This window comes from Sus scrofa, chromosome 3 (genome assembly GCF_054392235.1).
Source record: "Sus scrofa isolate SSC_HxYL_T2T_F1_AM1 chromosome 3, Sscrofa_HxYL_maternal_Yorkshire_Landrace_v2.0, whole genome shotgun sequence".
Classification (NCBI taxonomy): Eukaryota; Metazoa; Chordata; class Mammalia; order Artiodactyla; family Suidae; genus Sus; species Sus scrofa.
The window spans coordinates 78,720,856-78,747,355 of NC_139385.1; the positions used below are offsets into that span (position 1 = coordinate 78,720,856).

General features: G+C 33.1%; 1 protein-coding gene across 4 annotated transcripts in view; it reads left to right on the forward strand.

The window, feature by feature from the left end:
- LRRTM4 (leucine rich repeat transmembrane neuronal 4) overlaps window positions 1–26,500 on the forward strand; it is a 755,797-nt gene that overhangs the window by 428,708 nt on the left and 300,589 nt on the right. Inside the window, exon 3 of one of the 4 annotated variants that reach the window (XM_085018830.1) lies at window positions 10,568–15,542. The exons of the other annotated variants lie outside the window; for them this stretch is intronic. Coding sequence (XP_084874956.1) covers window positions 10,568–10,672 — 105 coding nt within the window. The 3' untranslated portion in view covers window positions 10,673–15,542. Of the gene's footprint in view, window positions 1–10,567; window positions 15,543–26,500 lie in introns of those variants that run through there. 4 annotated transcript variants of the gene reach the window in all.

Sequence of the window (26,500 nt, forward strand, 5' to 3'; positions counted from 1 at the left end):
TATTAAAGTTAAAGAACACTTCATGCATGATGCTGTGCATTTTTTGCTGCCTGACATTAACTTTTACAATATTAATGATTGGTAATTGGGAGATGTCCAGTGTGCAGTTTAGTTTTTAGAAAAGCATGTTGGGGCATAATGAGTGTTATCTGATGAAGTGAATAATGGAATAAAATAAATTCTTAACCCAAGTTAGCATAAATTCTTGAAAAGTGATAGATTCTTCTTCTTCTATCACAGTCAACATTATTAATGCAAATGTGTCAGAAGAGTGCAATGAGGCTGACAAGGTTAATGTGTAAATGATACAGAAATGACAGAAGATTCATTGCATGTTAGTCAAAGGACCAAGAGGACATCAAAGGATGACAAAAAAATCAATGAGTAGCTTAAGGAAAGAGAATAATAATTTGTGGAAAAGCATAATTCAACTATTTATAGAACAATTTTGTATTTTATAAAATAATTATATTATTCAGGAAGTTGTAATCTGCACTTCTGCACTCTATATTCATGAAAAACATGCGACAGTGAATAATATATTAACATTTTATTTGTTTAAAATTATTTTCTGATGAATGTTAAATTAAAATAGATTTTATTATACTAAAATACTTTTCATATTATCCAGATTCCTTAGCTTGTAGTTCATCATAATATTCAATAAAACAATTGTTTCTCCAATTTCTTTTTTTTATTTTAAAGATTTTTTTCCATTATAGCTGGTTTACAGTGTTCTGTCAATTTTCAGCAATAGTACAGCAAGTTGACCCAGTCACACATACATGTATACATTCTTTTTTCACATTATCATGCTCCATCATAAGTGACTAGATATAGTTGCCAGTGCTATACAGCAGGATCTCATTGCTTATCCATTCCAAAGGCAATAGTGTGCATCTATTAACCCCAAATTCCCAATCCATCCCACTCCGTCCCCCTCCCCCTTGGCAACCACAAGTCTGTTCCCTAAATCCATGATTTTCTTTTCTGTGGAAAGGTTTATTTGTGCCATACATTAGATTCCAAATATAAGGGATATCATATGGTATTTGTCTTTCTCTTTCTGACTTATTTCACTTAGTATGAGAGTCTCTATTTCTATCCATGTTGCTGCAAATGACATTATTTTGTTCTTTTTTATGGCCAAGTAGTATTCCATTGTGTATATATACCACATCTTCTTAATCCAGTCATCTGTCTATGGATGGACATTTAGGTTGTTTCCATATCTTGTCTACTGTGAATAGTGCTGCAATGAACATACAGGTGCATTTGTCTCTTTTAAGGAAAGTTTTGTCCAGATATATGACCAAGAGTAGGACTGTTGGGTCATATGGTAGTTCTATATATAGTTTTCTAAGTTACCTCCAATACTGTTTTCCACAGTGGTTGTACCAATTTACATTCCCACTAACAACGTAGGAGGGTTCCCTTTTCTCCACACCCTCTTTAGTATTTGTTATTTGTGGACTTGTTAATGATGGCCATTCTGACTAGTGTGAGGTAGTATGTCATAGTAGTTTTGATTTGCATTTCTCTAATAATCAGCAATATCGAGCATTTTGTCATGTGCTCATTGGCCATCTGTTTATCTTCCTTGGAGAAATGTCTATTCAGGTCTTTTCCCCATTTTTCAATTGGGTTGTTGGCTTTTGGCAGTTGTGTTGTATAAGTTTTTTGCATATTTTATAGATTAAACCCTTGTCAGTTGCATCTTTTGAAACTGTTTCTCCCATTCTATAAGTTGTGTTTCTGTTTTTTTCTATGGTTTCATTAGCTGTGCAAAAGCTTGTCAGTTTGATTAGTCCCATTTTTTATTTTTGCTTTTATTTCTGTTGCCTTGGGAGACTGATCTGAGAAAGCATTTGTAAGGTTGATGTCAGAGAATGTTTTGCCTATGTTCTCTTCTAGGAGTTTGGTTTCTTGTGTTTCGTTTAAGTCTTTAAACCATTTTGAGTTTATTTTTGTGCATGGTATGAGGGTGTGTTCCAGTTTCACTGATTTACATGTGGCTGTCATTTTTATTTTGTTTTTTTTTTCCCATTTTATTGTTCCTTCAATTTCTTGACTTCAGTAGACATTTACACATGTTGGTGTGATTGTTCTCCCTATTACTTAACATTAATTATAAATTATTTCTGATGCACAAAAAGCATAAAGAACAACATTCATTATACTCAATATATACTTATAAAATAAAACATTATTAAGTTCTATTGGAGTCTCCTGGCTAACACTTCCAATTGCATCCTATTATCTGTGCTCTGAAGGTAAACATATATATTTAATATATACCCATATATCAGTATACATATATATACATATGCATACATAATTATATGAATATATATACATATATACTCATATATATACTCATATATATACTCATATATATACTCATAGAATATATGAATCTATATATCCTTAAACCATGTACACAGGTAATTATGTCTTAATATGCATATTAATATTTAATATGTCATATTGATATATATGCTAACACACATATCAATATTTTAAATAAAATTAGGATATATGTATTATTCTCCAACTTTTAGGCATAACAATATACTTGTGTGATTCATTCATTTTGACATGTATGGATCTAATTCATTCATTTTCAGTGTTATAGATAATAATATCACAATCTGTTTTTCCTTATTCTATAGAGGGATGGTATTTTGTATGTCATTATTCTACTATGAGAAACAATACTGTTATTGTGAATATTGCTATCTACATCCACATGTGCAAATGATTTTCTAGATTATACCTAGGAGTTTACATATTTATTAGATAATTCCAAATTGCTTCTTCAAATGCTCTTAATCAATTTGAATTACCATAAGAATGTATGCGTTTCCATTATTCCACCTCTTAGGCATCAATTGACATTATCAGGCTTTCATATTATTGTAAACCTAGTAGGTGTGTTATGGTATGTCATCCTGGCTAATATTATTTTAGAAACGTATTTTTTTTCTAATTTTATTTTTTCACATCTGTAGTTGTATAATGATCATCACAATCCAATTAGAAACGTATTTTTAACTTTTCTAAAATGTTTAACTATCTTTGTTGTTCTTATTTATTTCTGTTTCTTATATGGTGATTATTGAATATTATGTACGACATAAAATTTTAAAGTGTGTTGAACATTACTTCATGGTTTTCAGTAAGTTTAATTCAAATGAAGAAGAATGTGTATTTTTCAATTAAAGAATGCAAAATTGGAGTTCCTATGGTGGCTCAGCAGTAACAAATACGACTAGAATCCATGAGGATGCAGGTTTGACCCCTGGACTTGTTCAGTGTGTTAAGGATATGGCATTGCTGCATTGCTGTGAGCTGTGGTGTAGGTCACAGACATGGCTCGAATCCCATGTTGCTGTAGCTGTGGCATAGGCCAGCGGCTACAGCTTTACTAAACCCCTAGCCTGGGAACCTACCTATGCCACGGGTGCGGCCCTAGAAAAGACAAGAAAATAAAAAAGATTTCAGCAACAATGTGTATAAAAAATTTAATTTTTGCATTTTACCCTGAATGTCTATGTGTTTCTTTTACCCAGAATGTCTGTTGTTTCTTTCATTTATTTACATGACACTGGGGCTAGAGACAGAAGTCAGTTCTCTAACATGGAATTGTGTGGTGTAAATTCACTGTACTAAGTCTCACAGCCTTGTATTAAGTTGTTTGTTTGCTTCTTTTTTTAAATTACGATGTGCAGCCTCTAATCTTAACTTAAAAACAAGCAAACATGAATCAATGATTTAAAACTTAGAAGAAATGCAACTTTTAAGAGACCACAAACTACGTTGGTGAAAACATAAATATTGTAGACAGACGACTTGAGCTTGACCTCTAGCTCCCTCCAGTTCTATAATGCTAGAACTTAGGCCAGCTGCCATCCTCCTTGAGTCACTCCACTCATCTACAAAATGGATACACAAATAACAGTATCTATTTCTTTGGATGGCTCTGATGACTAAATGAATGTTTATAGAAAAAGAGTGTGGAACAACAAATGGAACATAAAACTGTTCTATGAATACTTTCTCTTACTATTATTACTGCTTTTTTCCTGCCCACCTTCAGTGCAATTCTGAATTACTTTATCAATATGATCTGTCACAAGGAGTTTTTTAACCTGAATTTAACTCACATGTTTTCTCCCCCTTTTACTAAAGTGGCGTACATTATAGGGTAATGGCAATAGCGTAAAAGATTCGGTTCATTTTGGCTTTTCATTATCTATGTAAGTTGTGCAAGGATAAGAATATGCATGCAAACAAGATGTATTTTAAAGATTTAGGAACTGAGAACATTTAGAAACCACTTTAATCTCATATATTTTACACTGGTTAATCAGTTTGTGGTATGAGGCCATCTTTAAAAGAGCAGAAAATCATTATGTGATATACAAAGTACTGAAAACAGACAAAGAAAATATGATATCAATTTGAAATATAAAATCATTTGATTGTTCTCTTTAGTTGAACACATTTTTCTTGGGAAAAATTAAAGGAATTGTGTCAGGCAGAAAATTGTGTTTCATACAGTGTTTGCTGAAAATGAACAAATAGTTCATTGGCTATTAATTTTCCATAGACTACAAGGGCAAATTACAATTCTTTATTAATACATAATTCTATGTTTCAAGGACAATAGGAAATTACATAAATCTTTAATAATTTCTAGTTTATTTTAATCTATATTTTACTGAAAGAATTAGGTGACACTCAAGATCTTCCCAAAATTTATAAGTAACATCCTTAAAACAGAAAAATTATATACATGTGAGTGTTGTGTCAGGAAAAGCATGGTTTTTCTTTCAATTCTTTAATGGATCTTGAGCTATTGTCAATATATCGTACTTTTAGGTAAAAAAAAAATTTGCAAAAATTATGGCTATAAAATATTTTTTTGTATCACTGAGAAAAAGTATGTGATTTATTAACTATATATGTATATTAAAAATAATAAATGTGACAGTATAGAAAAATAGTCCCATCAGCTATTTCTTCATAAGCTTAAGTATACCTAAAATTCTTAAATATAGCTCATTTAACATATAAAAAACTTATTTTCCAGCAATAGAGAGGTCTGCTTTTGAAATTATACTGCTTAATCCAATTAGCTTCAGCTGATATATAAGCTCTCATTGTTGCTCTACATGCATTGTAAAATTTTACTTATAGGAAGGATAATTTTGACTTTTACAAAGATATTTTGGAATTAAATTTTATTGTGTAAGTATGTGCATGTGTGTGTACATAGTTACCACTGCCACTATTATATATAAGCTCTAGCCTATATTAAAGTTCCAGTATTTATCCTACTGCTGATAACTAAAAAAATATTCTTTTTTTTATCCATACTTATACATCTATAATATAAATTTGGGGTACTTAAGATGTTTTCTCAACTAAGATAAGCTTCTGTATACAGTATCAAAATCATTTCTTGTGACAATAATATGTAATAGGTACTATTATTGTAACTGTGAGTAAACTAGCTGAGGCTTGGAGAGGTTCAATAACTTGAAAATATAACATATATAGTAAAAGACAAAATCAAAGTCACTCAAGCTCCAGAGCCTATGCTCATAATAGTTCCTCCCAGGTATTCAATAGATGATATAAGACTATAAAACACTCATGTAGCAGAAAAATAAATGAAGTGGTTCCCTAAAAACTATATACAGGCAAATTTGGAAATAGTAAGCATAATCATTAGAATTAGGTCTACTGTGAATAAGAATAAAATCAAACATAATTAAACAAGAGAGGCACTTGTTCCTCGTATAAAATTCTGGTGGCTACAATAGAAATTCTGTTCACAAAGTCCTAGACACACTTCAGCTTGCTACCCTTCAAGCTTGGTGATTTTTAACATCAGGTTTCAGGATCATTGCAAGCAGTTCAGGCAGTACATCCCATATTACAAGCATCAGAGTGTAAAGCTAGTTGAAGATGGGCAAAAGACAAAGTCAATAAAATTTGCTTATATTGTGTATATAGTATGTGACAGGGCATTTGTGTTTCTTCTTTAAGAACAAATGTGCAACTTATTATAAGAAACAGTAAAGTTCTTGTAAGAAAAGAACAAATATGTTCAAAACAGATTTTTTTCTCTGATATTAATTCCAGAACCAAAAAGGTGGGTTTAATTTTATATTCCTCTACTTTATGTTTATGTTTTTGAAATAGGGAGAAATACAAATAGTGCATGTATATGCATTCACATCTGGTTTATCTTACCAGTTCTCAATTTATTAAGCCAACACAGTGATTTTCTGTACTGCCCTATGTACTGTGAATGAATGATGCCCTCTTGATTAAGGCCTTTTTTAAAGTAAGTTTGTCTTTAAGTAAAGCTGTAATGTTTTTGACAGGGGAAACTGTAAAAACTCATTATGAACATTAAGTTTTTTAAATGTGTTTCAATTAAATAACTATTTCCATGACAAAATTCATGAAAAGAAAGAAATAAAGCAATATAGTAAATTCGTTGAGTTTTGGAATCTGGGTCCTTCTAAGCAGATGGTTCAATATTAGTCACACCAAAGGTGCTTGATAAATAAATTATAGTAAAAAAATTGAATTAGTGCAAGCTATTGTGAAAAACAAGGATGAGCTGTACCTCAGGCTCAAAGTCCAAGAAGGACATCTCAAAATTCCTGGAATTTTGCATGAGGTATAATGTTAAGTAGAAATTAGGACAGAAAATTCAATGAGAAAATGTGTGCAAGAGAAGAGGTATTCTTCTGAGATCTATTTATTTTCTTGCAATGTAGCAAAGAATAATAAACAAGATAAAAACACAAAGAAAGGTAAAATACAGTGTAGCTATTTGCTGCTAACCTCAAATCTTTCCAAGAATGCATTTGAATTGCCAAATAGAGATACTATTGGGATGGGATTCAGATGACAGTTTTCATTTATTTGATTACTTGAAAATAAAACCCCAAAAGCTGACTAAATGTATCTTTGTAAATTTCCAAATGGATTTTGTAGCTGTCACCATTGGAATGTTGCTTCCAGAGATGAGTATATCTAATTGGTCTAGGAAGATATTTAGTTGACTCAGCAATTGCCCATGGCAAGAAAGTTGAACAGGTTTTCAGGATGCAGTATTATCAGAAAATTAGGTATGGAACATTTTTAAAAAGTCATCCAGAGAACATTTCCAAACTGATAAACTGCTATTGAAATGTAAGATTTGAGAAGAATATGTAGAATTCCTAACTTCAAAATGTACCTGGAATTTATTAGGAAGAAAGTCATTTTTCTACAATAAAATATTTGAAAGTGATGAAAGTTTGCATGCTTGGTGTGAGTAGGTGGTATACATGTTTGTCTATATGTGCACATATACATGTGTTAATTTCTTATACATCAAAAAATACATATACTATATATGTGCGTGCCTGCATTTGTGTGTGTATAGCTGTCAGGTATTCTTTTAGGCAGTAGGAATGCATCAGGGCACAAACAAGGATCGCTGTTCTCATGTGGCTTATTTTCTATGAGAAGGACAGTTAATTAAAACAAAAACATAATCACAAAGTAAACTATAGACTATGACAGAAGATAACAAATGCAATGAACAGAAGCAAAAGTAGAGAAAGACGGAAAAGATCTGTTTTCTGAGCAGAGTGGAAGTCCTTGAAACTTTTCTCTTAAAGCGAGGCTTGAAGGAACTGAGGGATTTAGCAAGCTCATAGCTAGGGATGTGGACAGAGAGAATGGCAAGCAAAAAAGCCCTAAGGCTGAAGAGTGCTCCATTTAATTGGAGAATTTGAAGGAGGCAGTTTGGTAGAGAAGAGTGAAACGAGGGCAAGGAATAGTAGAGGAGCTGTTATAAGCATTGTAAGTACCTTCCAGGAAAGTGATGATGATGACTCAGACCAGGATGTTAGCTGTATTGATGGTAAAAGTTGTAAGGCTTAAGTTCTGAACATACATTGAAGGTGGAATTACCATGATTTGTTAAAATGGGCTGAGAGAAAGAGAGAGAAGTCAAGGATGACTTCAAGTTTTTGGCTTGAACAACTCATAACACCAAGTTTCCATTAACTGAGATGAAATGGATGTTGGTCAAGTCAATTTGGGGTAGATATTGGACATGAGTTCAATTTTGCACAGCTCAAAATTGAGATGTCTGTTAAACTTCCCAGTAGAGATGTCAAGAAGATGAGATACATGCTTCTGGTGTTCCAGAATGATACAAGAATACATATTTTAGAGTCATTTACACATAGATGTGGCCAAAAACCAGAGATGGGATATGCAAAAGGGAGTGAGTGTAGCCTGGAAAAGGTGATCAAGCTGGGCCCTAGGGCAAAAATCCACAATTAAGATGAGATTGGGAAAAATAGGAAGTTTGGCAAAGGAAATTGAAAACAAGCAATCAGTTATGATATAGAGGGAAACAAGAGAAGACAGAATTCTAGAAGCCACCTGCAGAAGCATTTCAGGAAGGAAAAAGTGATTAACCATTTCAAATATGGTTAATAGTTCAAGTGAAACCATAGTCTTTTAATATTCCTACGTAAAAATGCATGTTTAAAATAAAATTAAAATGTGTTTTTATTATAGGTAAAATTCTAAAAAAAAAATGGAACATACAGATAACTAGAAAGAATAATGTAAAAAATGGAAATTAAAACTGCCATTTTTTTTTTTTTTGGTCTTCTTGTCTTTTTAGGACCTCACCCACGGCATATGGAGGTTCCCAGGCTAGGGGGTCCAATCAGAGCTATAACCCCCAGCCTATTCCAGAGCCATAGCTATGCAGGATCCAAGCCGAGTCTGCAACCTACACCATAACTCATGGCAACACGGGATCCTTAACCCACTGAGCAAGGCCAGGGATTGAACCCACAACCTCACGGTTATTAGTCGGGTTCTTTAACCACTGAGCCACGATGGGAACTCCAAAATTGCCATTATTTTATAATTCAATAAAAAGTACTTACCTATCTTTTAAATAATAATTATTGAGCTTTATGGGACAATAAGACCAGGAATCAGAGAATTTTGCCTTTAAATGAGACCATGGAATTTTATGCTTGTAGGTCATGAACTACTCAATTGTGCAGTTGTGGGGTGAAAGCAGCCATAGACAATATGTAAATCAATACGCAGGTTGTGTTCCCGTATTTATTAAAACAGGCACTGAGACCTCTTTGGCCTGCAGGCCATAGTCCCACCAGTCTCTGTGCAAGGCTTTTAAGATTTCAGCCACTAGCTTTAACTCCACACACACAAGAAACTGTAAGGTTTGATTTGTAAAGTCCAAATCCCTAACTCACAGAAAATTCAGGTTTCCTTTTGTCAATGTATTTTTCTATGTTTATAATGAATTTTAAAGCATCTCCTTGGACAAGTGTTGGTGAGGATGTGGAGAAAAGGAAATCCTTATTCACTGTTGGTAGGAATGCAAATTAGTGCAGCCACTATGGGAAACAATATGAAAATTCTTCAAAAAATTAAAAATAAAAGTACTATATGATCTGGCTATCTTATGCCTGGGTAGATGTACAAAGAAATTAAAATCTAGATTTGGGAGTTCCTTTCATGGCTCAGCAGTAATGAACCCGACTAATATCCATGAGGACACGGGTTCGATCCCTGGCCTCACTCAATGGTTTGAGGATCCCGCATTGCTGTGAGCTGTGGTGTAGGTTGCAAACACAGTTCGGATCCCACTTTGCTGTGGCTGAAGTATAGGCTGTCAGCTGCAGCTCCAATTTGACCCCTAGCCTGGGAATTTCCATATGCCAGTGTGTGGCCCTTAAAAAAAAGACAAAAAAGAAAAAAATTTAAAAACCTAGATGTCAAAAAGGTATCTACACTCGCATGTTCACTGCAGCATTGCTGATAATAGCCAAGCTATAGAAACAACTTAGCTATACACTGAAAGATAAATAAAAAAGTATTATATCCATAAAGCAGAATATCACTGAGATTTATTTATTTTGTCTTTTTGCTATTTCTTGGGCCGCTCCCGCGGCATATGGAGGTTCCCAGGCTAGGGGTCGATTAGGAGCTGTAGCCACCAGCCTACGCCAGAGCCACAGCAACGCGGGATCCAAGCCGCGTCTGCAACCTATACCACAGCTCACGCAACGCCCGATCGTTAACCCACTGAGCAAGGGCAGGGATTGAACCCGCAACCTCATGGTTCCTAGTCAGATTCGTTAACCACTGCGCCACGATGGGAACCCCATATCACTGAAATTTTAAAAAGTGAGGCAATCCTTCCATCTGTGGCAACATAGATGAGCCTGAAGGACGTTATGCTAAGTGAAATAAGTCAGACACAGAAGATATTGTGTTACCTTGCTTATACATGGAATCTAAAATAGTCAAATATGTAGAAACAGAGAATGGTGGTTACCAGGGGCTTGGGTGAAAGGGAAATAGGGAGGTGGTAGTTAAAGGGTATAAAGTTTCAGTTATGCAAAATAAGCAGGTTCTGGATATCTACTTTACAATATAAAACCTACGGTTAGTAATATGGTTAGATATTTATTTATTTAGTATTTTGCCTTTTTAGGGCTGCACCCATGGCATATGGAGGGATCCAAGCCACATCTGCGACCTACACCACAGCTCACAGCAAAGCCAGATCCCTAACTCACTGAGCAAAGCGGGGAATTGAAACTGCATCCTCCTGGATAATAGTTGCGTTCATTAATCACTGAGCCACGACAAGAATGCCACGGTTAGAGAGGTAAAATTTTCCCAAGAGTGTACATTTTATATTAAGGGACCTTACCAAGAAAATAAAGGGCAGGTGGTAGATGGGAGGAAAATTTTGGAAGTAATGGGTAAGTTTATGGCATCCGTAAAGACAATGGTTTCACAGGTATATACTTAAGTCAAAATACATTATATTATATATCTTAAGTACCTACAGCTTTTTTATGTCAATCAGACCTAAACAAAGAAGTTAAACGTTTCTGTAATTAGAGGTGATGTTAACAGAAGTCTTACATGTTTTCCATAGGCTTTTTCTTGAGTACAAGGTTTGCCGCAATGGTATATGGTGTCAGATAATCAAAATTTTGCCAAAGTCCCTAAAGATAAGTAGCTCTTCAAAATAGTGGAGACTATTCAGTTATATATCATAAGAGCTCTTCCATACAAAAGATTTTCTAACTTGCTAAGTTGATAAAATATTGATTAGGAAAAATAAAAACTTATAATAAATGAAGAACAAGGCCAGCTCAGGTGGAGTTGTTATATTATTCTGCTTTGTTGCTGCACATACATTCTTCATTAAGAAAAGCCTCTTTCCTTGTTCTTGTTCTTTTAGAAAAAAAAAACTGGATATGTAAAGAAAACACTAAAAACAGCTAACACTTCGGATCAATTCAGCATTGCCATTCCCGATTGGATTAGTTTGTGTCAGATACAGAGATATAAAATGACAGAATTATTAAAGAAATCTCAGCTCATGGGGGTACATAACAACAACAACAAGTTAATCTCAGTGTTGCTTTTCACTTTATAGCAAAATGTAAAAGCATAAAATCACAAAGAAAATTTTGCCTTCAGAAGGTTTAAAGACTAGCTCAGCTACTTCAGAAAGGAAGTGAAATCTGAAATCTGGTTCATAGACTAAAAATATTGGGAAAATGAAAATCTCCAAAGGAAAATTGAAAGAAGCACTTAATTTTACTTCTGTCTTCACTGAAAAATGCAAGTGCTGAGAAGGTTAATTACTTGACATATACACTAAGTATTGTAAATGTTCCTTATATAACGCCCTCATTAACCACAATACAAACTCCTTCAAACTTGATCAACATGCTGTTTTTATTTTTTATTTGTTAAATTATTTATTTATTTATCGCCTTTTTAGGGCCGCACCCAAAGCATATGGAGGTTTCCGGGGTAGGGATTAAAACAGAGCCATAGCTGACTTACACCATAGCCACAGCAACGCCAGATCTGAGCTGCAGCTGTGACCTACACCAGAGCTCATAGCAATGCTGGGTCCTTAACCCACTGAGTGAGGCCAGGGATTGAACTTGCACCCTTATGGATGCTAGTCTGATTCATTTCCACCGAGCCACAACAGGAACTCCAACATGCAGTTTTTAGAAGCTGCTGAATACCTTTGACAAATATAAAGACAGACCCCAAATTTTGTTTTTCAGTCCCCCAAGCATACTATCAGACCCAGTCCTTATAAACTCATAAGAATCATGAATTTCAGTTTTTATGCTTCTGGATGTTGTGCACTGGAGTGGTCTATCTCAGCAAGGTCCAAGATCATAGGCTGTGATTACAGAATACAGAAGAAAGACATTGTCTATAGCTCCATTCCTTTGGGTTTTCCCCTCTGAAACACAGGCTGTTCAAAGAGTTCAAAATGTCTAATGTCCTATCAGATTTTTTCAAAGTCTCTCACCTAATTCCAAATAGCTCTTGGAAGAACTAGAAAATATCTCTGGTAGATCTCATTTGTGGTATCTCTTAGGATATAGTAACACGTTTCATGTTCTTAAACTAGAAATAAGCTAAGTATTGGTCAAGTTTCCTAATCTCACAGTTTTAGTTTTATTATAGCTATTCAAGAATTGTGTGGATTTAAGACAGTGAAATCTGTGGCACAATTTATTGATGCTTTTAAGTGATAATGGTACTTGCTGCTTGTTTGGAAAGAAGTGTCTATTATGCACATAAAAATAGAGTTATCCTTTCTTCTATTTCTAAATTTTTCATACTGATGCTAATGCACAGGAAATGCACTATGCTTTTCAGACTACATAGGTACTACTCAACAAATAATTTGAAGAAGAGAATGGATTGCAACATTTGCAGTACCTGCTCTAGAGCTGCTCTGTTTTGTTGTTGTTATTGTTGTTCAACTTTATTATTGTTAGGATAAATTGAAAGAAGAGAAAAAAAGTTATGCGAAAAAGGGATAAATGGATGCAAATTTTGTTGCTTACAAATCTGGCATAGATGTAGTAATAAGAAAATGTTCACAGTCTATTTTCTCAAAGGCTACTTTTGCAAATGAAATAGCCATTCATGAATAATTTGAACAATGAGTTATATCAAAATCACATAACTTAAAACAAGCAAAAATGCATGACATAAACATTATATTCATTTGTATGACTTTTATCCTATTATTTCTACTAATGTAACATTTTAGGGTCATTTAGACTCACATTCAATGACATTATCCATGCTTCATTTAAATGTAGCAAAAAGAATTAACACTATTCCCTCAAGAAACACAGGAAGATATTCATGCTCATTTGTTATAAATAAACAAAAACATTACAGTCTATCCTTCTCATTATCATGACAGTTGTTACTATAATATCTGTTTTTTATGCACTGCTTGTTTTATTTTCCAGCTATACTTTAAGCATTAGGAGAGTGATGGGGGTTGAAACTGTTATCCCATTTTTCAACTTGTGAATTAAATTACACTGCATTAAGGAGTCATTTGGTGAAATATTCTTAAAGTATTTAAAATATGCAAATATATTGCAGCCTGTGCATAATATGTATTGCTACAAATTAGAGTAGTTAACTTCTCAAGTTATACCCAAGCACTGAAGGAATTTTTCTATCTTCCAAGGACAGTGTGAGTTCTACTAAGTATTGTAACTCACTGACAAGCCATTTATGTTAGATGTGCTTCTAATTAATGTTTTCCCTAGCTGCAGCATCTTTCTCTTCAAAGAATGGCTAGGGGAGAATGAAAGTGTCTTTTGCTTTGAGTAAACGTCTGAAGCCTCACTGATCAACATAGTGTTAGGGGAAAAAAATCTGAAATTAATGGAAACACTTCTTGGAAAGGAAAATAAAGTCAAAACTATTTTAAATTTTGGGTTCTTATTGTCACATTTAAATCCTACTTTCATCTATGGGAAAACAATATACCACTTATTTTTATGACAAGTTTATAAAGGGACCTTAAGTATTATTTAGTGTCATTGCCACTATAGCTATATCTTCTTAATCACTGTGAGGCATGTCACAACTTTTGTGTGCGTGTGGAATAAAAACTAAATATAATCCCCAATTCCTCTTAGTCTGAAGAAACTTAAAACAAATTAACTGCTGATTTCCTTACTGAGATAATCAAACAAACTGAGAATCAGCTTATTTCTTTAGTCTCATTTTTACAGGTAGAAAAAGTAATAATCAAGGAATTGCCTTCTTAAGACACTAGTCCTTCAAAACACAGTCTCTGGATAACTTTTGGAAGAATGTGCTATCTATATTTTATGTTAGTCTTTTTCAGCTTCAGATTTAGCACATATTGGAAGGGGCTTCTTGTTTACTATTTACTCTCTGGGAAAACCACACTGATGGTCATATAATACAATACAATAAATATTAATTTTGAATCAAGAATATTGATATGTTTTACATGACCCAGAGATAGTTTCTCTCTTGAATTGATAACTAGTTAGCATTCTTGGATATGTTGTCACCTACATTTCTGCTGAAATTTTTACTAAAATGATAGCAAAATAACATTGTGTTCTGAAAAAGGTCAAACCTTTAAGTCTAACTTCTGTTGGTGTGTCTGATTTTCTTTTAAACCATAACTTGAAGGAAATCATTTAACTCAAATGACAGCATACCTCTGCAATGCCAACTAGAAATTATAAGAAAATACATTCTCAGCTTTTCCAACTCTCAGTTTAGAAAGTCCAGCTCTGTTACAACTGACCTGATGTCATTTTAAGGTTTAGGGCTAATTTCTAAATTGGCTCTCCTTTCTTCTATTTCATGTCATGTATTCCCTTTCCACTTCCTATTGGTGACTATAATTCACAACCATAAAATCCATTCATCCAGATATAAAAAGACAGAGGATAAAGAGAGCCAATTTATTGATTGATATAGATAGATAGGTAGATAGATAGATAGATGATAGATATCAACTGGGTAGGAAAAATCCAGAAAAAAAAAATGAAATCTTCGAAATTCAGTTGCTAAAAATAGTGTTGTAGGCGTAATAATAGAAATAAAGAATACAGGAATGCTGAATGTTTAGCCTTGAGTTTCTATAATTCTAAGCAGTAGTGAAAAGAGAACAGAACATGTCTTTTTATCACTATTTCTCATGAGATAAAGTCAGCTTTCACAGTGGGAAGTCTTCAAAAGACTGTGGGCAAAATGTACTTTGTGCTGCAATTTCGAAGATTCTGATCAACTTGGTCCAAGGACACAGGTTGTATGAAAAAGGCAATCTGCACACCCACATTGTTAGCAAAGGCTGGCTAGGAAGAGATCATTTATGTTTGAGAGCAATATAAAGGTTGTGATAATAAGATAACAGAATAAAATTAAAGGAGAAATAGATAAAGGTGAATTTGGGACAATTAAAATACCTATTAAAACATTTAAAATTTCATTGAAGATAATGAAACATAAAGTAGACATTGTGCAATATTAAGTCATTGGTATGAAGGTCAACCTTGTAAAGGTTTTCAGAACTCAGAAGAAAAGTACAAATGTAGACAATGATAAGATAGTCATAAGAAAAATATTGTAGAGATAATTAAGAATATACTTCTCATAAATACAAATAAAAAATCATATATATTTGGTAAAATGCCCTCAACTTAAAAAAAAGACAGACACACACAAATTGAAAGAGTTTACCACATTCCTAAAGAGAAAAATCTTTGCAGAAGTTTACATATTTAGCCATGGTATATTTTAATTATCATAAAAGGAAAATAATATATATATAAATATCCAGGCAGAAAAACATAAATTATCTATAAAGGAGGAAATATCAGATTTTCCCTCATAACATAAAATTAGAATCAGTATTATATTTTCCATAAATTCATACATGTTCACTCTATCATACCCTTCTTATACAGTGTATTTCAAGGTCAATGAAAAAAGAAATTAAAAATTAATCATTAATAATGGATAAATTTTGTGGTAAAAACTCATTTTCTAGGATTCAATCGAGAAAAAGTTTTTAAAATGCTAATGTTCTATGGAACATAACATTGAAAACATATTTCCAGGAGATACTATAACATAGAAATATAACATTATAGAAAGAAAAATGTCATTGAAATAAGCATGTTAGGAAACATTATAATACATATTATATAATTCCATATTCTATGTATAACATACAATAGTATATTAATATATCTATGTGTATGACTGAAACATTGTGCATCAAATATTTACACTACTTGATAAGAATTGGGGGCCATTTCTAATTTTTGCTCTGTTTTGCTACATTTTTGCAAAGAGTATACCATATTTAATAATAAAATTAGAAAATAATATTGATAACTTTTAAGATATAAAAACATTTATAATTAAATAAATATATGAGTATAATGTGATTTATATAGTATTATAAAATTGTATGAGTATGTAAATTATAACATATTGTGGGGGAAAACCACCTAGGTACCCACCAAAATTTTAATAGTTGTTGCCTCTCTATTAGTGTTTCTCAAACTGTAATGTGTATATAAATCTCCTGGGGATTTTGTCCAGAAACAAATTCTAATTTTGTTGTCTGGGTCTCTAAAAAACAGGTATTAGAGATGCAACTTACCTGAGCACTATATTTTGGGGAGCAAGGGTCTATATGGTCTGCTTAAAGATAGTATTTCTGTTTATGTTTTTCCACATTATCAAACATTTCAGTAACAAGCAATTTATATTTGTATTTCATATATAAAATGGATATATAAGTTCTACATTTATGATGAATTTATAATGTTTTCAAAAGCAGTTACATAATAAAATTTAAACCAGAATATTTAAGATCCACTTTCTTGCCCAGTCTCTAAAACCTTTAATACAAACTAGCAAAACACTTTCTGTTCCAATCAACCATCACCTTCCAAAGCCTTCTCTTTTGATATGATAGATAAAAGCAATTGGAGAACTGAGAAAATCACATACATTTTGGCAATTGTAGAAGGGGTTGGTATATTATTCTTGGGTGAGCCACATGCAATGTTTGAATCTTAAAAGTCATATATCCCAAAACTTCCAATTCATCCACTATTAATTCTTGAACAATGCAATGGTTAGGGGTGCTGACCTTCAGTGCACTTGAAAATCTACTCACAACTTCACAGCTGGCCCTCCTTATCGACGATTCTGCCTCTATGGATTCAATTAACCATGGATCACATAGTACTATAGTACGTATTTAGTGAAAAAAAAATGTACACGTAAATGGATCTGTGTAGTTCAAATCCATTTTTGTTCAAAGGTTCACTGTATTTTGAGATCAAATATATTAACATGTTTGGACTATCAGTTTTTTTCAGCACAATAGTGCTCAATTATAAATGAAAAACTCGTTGAATAGTTTATAACTTTGGCAACATGGGTCAACTGGGTATTCAGTTAAGACTACCCATTTAGAAGAGACTAACCTATAAATTTTGAATGTAGTCAGCATCAAAAATAGTTCATTTAATTTTCTTCTATTAGGCTGTTGACAACAGCCATTAGTTCTCATCCTATGTTTCTATATTTTCAGCATGGAATGTAAAGTTTTGAATCATTAATAAATTCTTATAACTGAGTTTTTAATATAGAAAATTATATATGTATATATGGTAATAACATATAATATTCTATAAGTATGTAAGTATAAATATAAAATAATATATATTTTCTCTTAGACTAATTAAATGATGGTTTTTGAGGTAGGGAGAGTAGGAAAAAATGGGATAGTTCAGTAGCATGAACTAAAATAAGAAAATCCTACAAAGTCAAAAATCTCAAAGATCTGTCAGTTTTCATACTTGTACCACAACCAACATAATGCTGTCTAAGCTATAGTATATAGACGCTATGTATACAAAGTTTAAACACGAGTCTTCTCAACTTTCCTCTCCAAATGCTAGGTTCTGGAGGCTGTTTGAATATTTTTTATCAACAGCAAATAATTGTATTCTTAAATTTTACTATTTGTAAGAGTCCATACTACAGTTAACTATGAACAGGGACATATTCTTCAGTATATAGTTTTTCAACAAAATTAAAAAAATTGATTTTGGATTTGTTTTTACCTCTTCATAACTTTTATTATGGTTAGAACTTGATGTTTTTAACACTTTTTTTTCATATTTAGTTCATGTAGGAATAAATATCTTCTCTTTTCTTCCACAATAACCCGTAGTTATAACTGATTGAATATTTCTCATACTCCTCACCTAGAGAATTCATGAGAAACATCCTAGTACATAAAACTCCACTACATTTAAAATATTTAGGATTTAAGCATAATAGTTAAATGGAGGTTTGATAGATTAGACAGCTTTCTTTATATCATTCATGAATTCTCCATTTTCATTGAATTATATTATAATATAGTTCACAAATGTAATAAGCCTTTGTTAGTCTCTAGAAAACTGCTGTGATATATAAATATATCGATAATAGTTTAGATTGAGGAAATTTTTGTTGTTGGAACATTCTGACCCATATACACAAAAAATAAAAATTCAAGTTATGCAACGGTTATGTAGGTTCTAAAATTTACAGTGGGATTTTATATGCTGTCTTTACGTCCTTTGTGAAGATTTTGGTGCTTTGTTTTTGGTACGAAAGACATGCATCTCAAGAACTTTTTGTGAAATATTCTTTATGTTCCTGTATTTACCTACATAGAGTATTCTCAAAGTATATGTGACCTCTAGAGTTAAAAAAAAGAATAAAATATGCATGTACAGAAATAATCCCTAGGCCCTGATTAGAATTGAAGCCACAAGATTCTGAAGAAATATGGTCACTGAATTTTAAAACTGTTCTTTAAAAAAATGTACACTTACTAATTTAAACAGATGCTGCTTTATAGTTTTATAGAGATTTTTAAGGTAAAACCAGAAAAAAATGAGTAAATTAAAAACATTTGCTAAAGATTTAGTAATAAACAATATTATTTTAGTTTGCTTTACTTCATAGTAGAAAGATTGAATATGTTTGATAAGTAGTTTGGCCATTTACATTTTATCATTTAAGTATTCTGTATAGAGTGACATCAGTAAAAATGGCCTCTGAAAATTTGTCCCTTCATAAAATCAACACAAAAGCTGGCATAAATTGTTCAGAGCCATGTTGCAAATCTCTTAAAATTAGCCAAGACTTGCAGCAATCCACAGAGTATTTATTTTCAAAAAATTACTGACTCTCAGTAGTAACAGTGTGTTTTATGGGATTTTTTTCTTGTCCTAGTCTCATCTCCTATTCTTAAATTTGGCAGTAGCCTTGGTAAAAATAAAATGGCCTGTATTCCAGGAACTGGAAAGAGCAGAAAATATCAGCAGCTCTTTCAAAGCCTCATTCCCAAAGAATTATTAGCTGAAAAGTCTGGTAATTACATAGAAGTGTCTACTCAAAAATTTGTATTTAACTGACCTGACACCAGTTTGTGAAGGGTAAAACTTCTCCAATGAAGCGTACCTGAAAACATTTATAGGCCGTTGGTTTAAAGTTTGCAACTTTGGAGGGTGGTGGTTCATGTTTCAAGAAAGAATAAATTAAACAAAAGGAATTTTTTTACAGAAGTAGAAGAAAAAATCCTAAAATTTGTGTGCCATCACAAAAGACCCTGAGTAGTCAAAGCAAACTGAGAAAAAAAGAACAAAGCTAAAGACATCAAATTCTAGATTCCAAACTTTAACAATGCCATAGTAATAAGAATAGTATGGTACTGGCACAAAAATAGACATATCAATTCAATAGAACAAAAGAGAAAGAATAGAATTAAGTTCTGGTATATACGGTCAACTAATATTTGACAAGGGAGCCAAGAATACACAACAGGGAAAGGATAGTCTCTTAGACAAATGGTGCTGTGAAAACTCCCTACTTCACATCACTCACTTAAATATAAGGTCTGAAACCATGAAACTCCTTGCGGGGGGAGGGGGGAATAGACAAAATTGTTGATATTAATCTTGGCAATGATTTGATGAACATGATGCAAAAAGCACAAACAACAAAGGCAAAAATTTTAAAAAATGGGACTGGCGTTCCTGTCATGGCAGCAGTAATGAATCTAACAAGTATCCATGAGGATGTGGGTTTGATCCCTGGCCTCACTCAGTGGGTTAAGGATCTGGTATTGCCATGAAATTTGGTGTAGTTTGCAGCCATGGCTCAGATCCTGTGTTGCTGTGGCTGTGGTGTAGGCTGGCAACTATGGCTCTGATTGGACCCCTAGCCAGGGAACTTCCATATGCCACAGGCGCAACCCTAAAAAGCAAAAAATAAATAAAATTTTTAAGAACTTTAAAAAAATTAAAAAGTGGGCCTATATCAAACTTAAAAGCTTCTGCGCAGCAAAAGAAACAATTAACAAAATGAAACAACATCAAGAGAATGGGAGAACAATTTTACAGATTATCAGATAAGGGGTTAATATCTAAAATATATAAACAATTCTGCCAACTTAAAAAAAAAATCCCATTAAAATTGAGTGGCAAAACTAGATATACATTTTTCCAACGAGGACATCAAAATGACCAACAGACATATGAAAAATGCTAACATCGCTATCATCATGGACATGCAAATCACAGCCACAATGAGAGAGCATCTCACACCTGTTAGCACAACTATCATCAAGAAGATGAGACAACAGGTGCTGGTGAGACTGTGGTGAAAAGGGACATCCTATACTCTGTTATGTAAATTGGCCTAACTGCTATGTAAAACATTATGGAGTTTCCTCAATAAATTAAAAATAGACCTACCCTATAATCCAGTAATTCTGCTTCAGGGAATGAAAACAGGATTTAAATTATATGTTTGTACTCCCATGTTTATTGCAGCATCCATCACAATTGCCAAGATATGGAAACAACCCAAATGCCAAACAATAAATAAATGGATTTTAAAAAAGATGTGGTACATATATATAATAGGATAATTCAGCCATAAGAAAGGAGGATATCATTCCATCTGTGGCAGCATGGATAGACCTTGGGCACTCAATGCTAAGCAGGATAAATAAAAGGCAAGAACTATATGATTTTACTTATATGAAGAATATAAAGTTAAACACCTAAAAAGCAGAGAGTAATTACTAGTGATTACTAGTGGCTTAGGGTGGAGAAGATAAGAGTGATGGTGTTTAAGGGTACAAATTTGTAAGAAGTAGTAAATAAGCCATAGAGACTGAGTGCACTGCATAATGAATATAGATGATAATGTTGTACTATAATTATATAATGTGGTAAATATCTAAATATCATCACATTGGCAACCACACTACAATATATAAATGTATCAAAGTAACATGCTATACACCATAAACAAACAATATTACATGTCAAATTTACTTTTAAAAAAGAAAAAATGTAAAAAAGAAACAAGAAAATTATAAAAGTTCAAAAAAAAAAAGGCAAGGAATGCAATGTTCATATGGGCTTTGAAAAACTACTCCATATTCTTGGGAACCTAGAAAGTACCCATAGGTGTAGTATTCTGAACATGCTCAAGAAAGACCTAAAGTGGAGTTCCTGTCATGGCTCAGTGGTTAATGAATCCGACTAGGAACCATGTGGTTGTGGGTGCGATCCCTGGCCTTGCTCAGTGGGTTAAGGATCCAGTGTTGCCGTGAGCTGTGGTGCAGGTTGCAGACGCGGCTCAGATCCCACATTGCTGTGGCTCTGGTGTAGGCTAGTGGCTACAGCTCCAATTCAACCCCTAGCCGGGGAACCTCCATATGCTGCAGGAGCAGCCCAAGAAATGGCTAAAAGACAAAAATAAAATAAAATAAAAATCACATCTTTATAAAAAAAAAAAGAAAGAAAGAAAGACTTAAAGAGATTCTAAGCTCTCACAGTTGGTTGACTACAAGGCTCTGTACTAGGATGAGTCGTAAACTAGCTGGCTGAGTGTTGAAGGCAAACCCTAAAAAGCAAATAGAAAACAATGAAAAAGGCTGGGAAATTTATTGGTTGGGGGCATTTAAAAAAATCTCTATCCATTCATTAGATAACCAGTACATTGAATAGAAATAATAGTGACCACATAGGACAAAAAATAGACTTCACAGAATTAGCACAAAAAAAGTCACCAAACAACTGCAACAAGCAGAAACAACAAGCCCTGTTATATTAAAAAAGATGTATCAATTGTAAGAAACATATTCTCCCAGCCAAAAAGCACTCAAAATGCCTGAAACAAAAAACAAACAGACTGATGTAACAAATAAACCATGAATAACAGATACTTCATTAACTGATTTCAGCAATGAGGAGACTATATACATAGAAGATCAACAAGAAAATAGAAAACTTGACAAACACTATAAACCAATCAGACCTAACAGACATCTATAGAACACTTCACCCCAAAACAATGGAATACTGTCTTCTTAAGTGGACCTAGGATATTCTCTGGGATAGACAATATGGTAGGACAAAAAAAAAAAAAAAAAAAAAAAAAAAAACCAAAGACAACAACAACAACAAAAAACCAATGTTTTAAGAGATTGAAACCAAATAAATTATGTTCTTTCACCACAAAGGATTGAAATTAGAAATAAACAGAATTAGAAATAAATAACTACAAATAAACATAAAGAAATTTGAAACTGAACAGTATCTGAAAATCAAACATAAACTATTAATTAACAAATCAAGGAGGAAATTGCAATTAAAATTAGAAAATAATTTGAAATTAATGAAAATGAAAAAGTACCACGAAATTATGTAATATAGTAAAAGCAGTGTCCAGAATAAAATGTAAAGCTGTAAATTCTTAATCTAAAAAAAGGAGATCTCTAGCATCAAAAAGAATAAAATACCTAGAAATAAAACTACCTAAGGAGGAAAAAGGCTTTTACTCCAAAAGCTATAATATGCTGATGAAAGAAACAGAAGACACAAACAGATGGAAAGATGTACAGTGTTCTTGGGTTGGAAGAATCAATATTGTTAAAACGACCATATACCCAAAATTGAAAAATGGACAAATGTTTTGAATTGGCATTTATCCAAAGAAGATATAAATATGGCAAATAAACGCATTAAAAGATGCTCAATATCACTAGTTATAGAGAAATGCAAATCTGAAGCACAAATAAATACCACTTCATACCACTCTGAAGGCTGTAATTTTAAAAATGGCAGGTAACAAATGTTAGCTAGGATGGGGAGAAATTATAACCCTGATATATTGCTAGTGGGGAAGCAAAATGGTAGAGCAACTGAGGGAGGGAATAGCAGGTCCTCAAAAAGTTTAACAAAGTCACCATATGACCCAACAATTCAAGGAACACATGCCTCCTACCTCTCAATACATTGCTTTTGAGAGACTGGAATTTGGCAGTCTCTGCAGAAGAACTGGACAATGTCCATAGGTTTGTGATTAGATTCGTCCATGGGATGGAATTCGGCAGCTATTTATCCTGTCTGCTATATTTTTGTCTGGACATACCACGCTCAGCATACATTACTTGCCATCCTTGTTTTAGTGAACTCAGCAATCTTCCAGATTCAACCTAAATGTCACAATCTTTTTCAATTCATTTTTCATAAAATGCCAATCCTCAGTGGAGTCATACTATTTAAATATCTTCTATGTTCCTTTTGTATATATTTACTTGTAACTTGTATACATATCAAGCTCCTCTGGGCAGGAAGGGCTTTTCCCCTTTTTTTTTTTTTTTTTTGGTTATGTTGAGGTTTAATCACCACAGATGCTCAATATGGGGAAACTGCCGAGCTCTCACATTAAGATTCTGATTTCTATCCATTAATATACTTTTTAAAAAACCTTAGTGACCCTATGCTTCAAAGCTTGAGCTTTAAAATGAATCAAGTTAACAGAACTTGAACTTCAGAGCATGAATCTACAACCACGGGTGGCTGTCCCCACAAAGATCATGCCCACTAATTTTCTGTTTTGAAGATGTTTACTGCATACCAGTACTATCCTAAGTCTCTTCCTTGTTTTATTCAGTTAATACAGCAGACTAGGCAGGTCCAGCACTACTAGCAACCTCCTTTTATAGAAGGTGGAACTTAGATATATAAAAACGTAAATAACATATTAAAAGTCACGAACCAGTAAGTAATAAAGGCAGGATTTAAAAATGGCAATCTGGCTCAGCTTCTGTGCTCTTAACCGGTATGCTGTTTTGCCTTTTACTAATGAAAGTTTTTACTATTACCATTGTGGAATCCAAAAGAGGAAGCTACAACCTTTAATTTTTCTTTACTATGGAAAGTGTATTTCCTTTACATCACTTTTGATTTATTTGAGACATTGTCAGGAAGGGTCTATTAGATCCTTCATATTTCTCACAAACAAACATTCATTAAACACAGGCTATGTACCTGGAGGTGTAGTTACTATCTCACACGTAAGATTTAATTTATATAAAGTGCGTAAGGCCGGCATCATTTTTATTTTTACCATTGTAAAAGTAGAAGTTCAGAGTTTATGACAACCATGCAAATGGATGAAATGGGTAAATTAAATAAACTTGATTCTTTTATTAAATGGGAGAGGAACCAAATGATAAGATTAACAGAGGCTCCTAGCATTGGACTAGGAATTTCTTCTGCCAAATGTTTTGTTCCTATGCTACACCTCCCTTCTTGATATGGAGTATGCTTCTCCTGAATCACAGCCCCAGGCTTTTCCCAGCATTACATGCAGTTTCATTTCATGTAAGTCAGAATGTTATTATGTCAAATTCAGTTGTTATAAGATGTAATTTACTGGCATGTTAGTATTTACCCATTCAACAAATCTGTATTTTGCATCCTTTTCAGGAAAGTTGAGATGCTAAAGATATTAAGACTCCCTCAAAAATGGTCAACAATGAGTAGGACATGCCTTAACTTTACATTGTGTTTAAGATATATTTTTCATAATTCATTTCCATTATTACAATGAGAGTTCTTTTGAGGGCAAGGACTGTGTCTTTTTTTCTCTATAACTTCCATTACAGGGAATTAATAAAATGGAAAAAATTTATGGCTCTAAGTCCAGCAGATCTGTATAGAAAAGCAGTTCTGCTACCTAATTAGCAGTAGTCCAATGATAGCTAAGTTCACTTCAGAATGAAAGTAATACTTGAAAGGATTTTGATGAGAACTAAAAGAAGTAATACTTACAGATTGCTCACTGTAACACTTGACTTGTGATACTTTTCAATAACAATGTTATTAATTATTCTGATATGTGTTAAATCAATATGTACTGAATGAACCACAGTAGACTGAATAGATATTAAACAGCACTAATCAAATATTATTTATAAAGATTTATCAAATCATAAAATATTTAGGGACTAGTTGTTCTTGCCTGAGCAGGGTTCGGAATGTAGTGATATCTTATTTTGATCCCCCAAGAATGTGTTAAATCTGCCAGTCAGAAAAGGCAAGGGGGAGGAAGGTACCAGAAAACACCACAGCCCAGATAGAATATTCAAAAGTTTCCTCTATATTAAAATTGTCCCCAAAGTGTTGAATAATTTTATGGGAATACATTCCTTGGAGAAAATGAAGAAAACTGCATCAGGCAAACCTAAGATGCAGAAATGTGCAGAAAGATTCAGTTCTGGCCTGAGTGACCAAGGTAAGCTTGCTCGAAGATAAGATGGTCCTCTCTAAAGTATGCACATCCTTCCAGGGCCTGGAGAATGTGGCTGATAGCTGCTCTGTGAAATTATTTTTGGCCGATGTCTTTCAAAGCATCTATATCTGTGTCTTCTGTCACAATTTGCCTGAAACTCTCAGTATGGGAGAACATTTTGAAATCTACTTTTAAATTAAGTTCTTAAGGTACACTTTCCTAGCTTCCTCTGTAGCCCTCAGTGCTTTATCTCCACTTAATATATTGCAGTAAATGAGGCAATTATCAGGTGGCCCACTGAAGGACTGTTTTAAATAATACATAAGCATACTCTTGCAAGACATCACTTTACAGTTATCACTTTCTTAAACTTATGAAATACTACCTAGGGTGGGAGTACTTACTGAATAAAATTAGAATTTCCAAAAACCTTTTTTTTTAAACCAAAGAAAGACAAAATTGTTAATTTTTTCTCAATGTATTTCTTTTGAATTATATTTCCACAGTTCATAAGTACATTTAAGAAAATAAGAAACAAACTATAATCTTCCTTAAAAATCATGCTATAAGCGCACATATAACACACACACACATACACACACTTAATCTTTCCTTCCACTCATACTTTTACTTTTGACTATATTTCCCAAATAGCCTTTGTCTCCTTCTGGAAAATAACAATGCAGGTCATCAACAATCTTCATTTTAGTGACATGGGGTAGACTTCCATAACTATACTGGAAGCATATTGAATTGGGAAAAATGCAATAGGGAAGGATTAAGCTTGTCATAAATTCAGAATTTTTAGTTTATTATAAAAAGCATTTGACATTATGGGCAGTATTTGATATGGAATGTTTCCAAATTCTGTTCAATTTAATTTTCACAAAAAATAATGTCTACT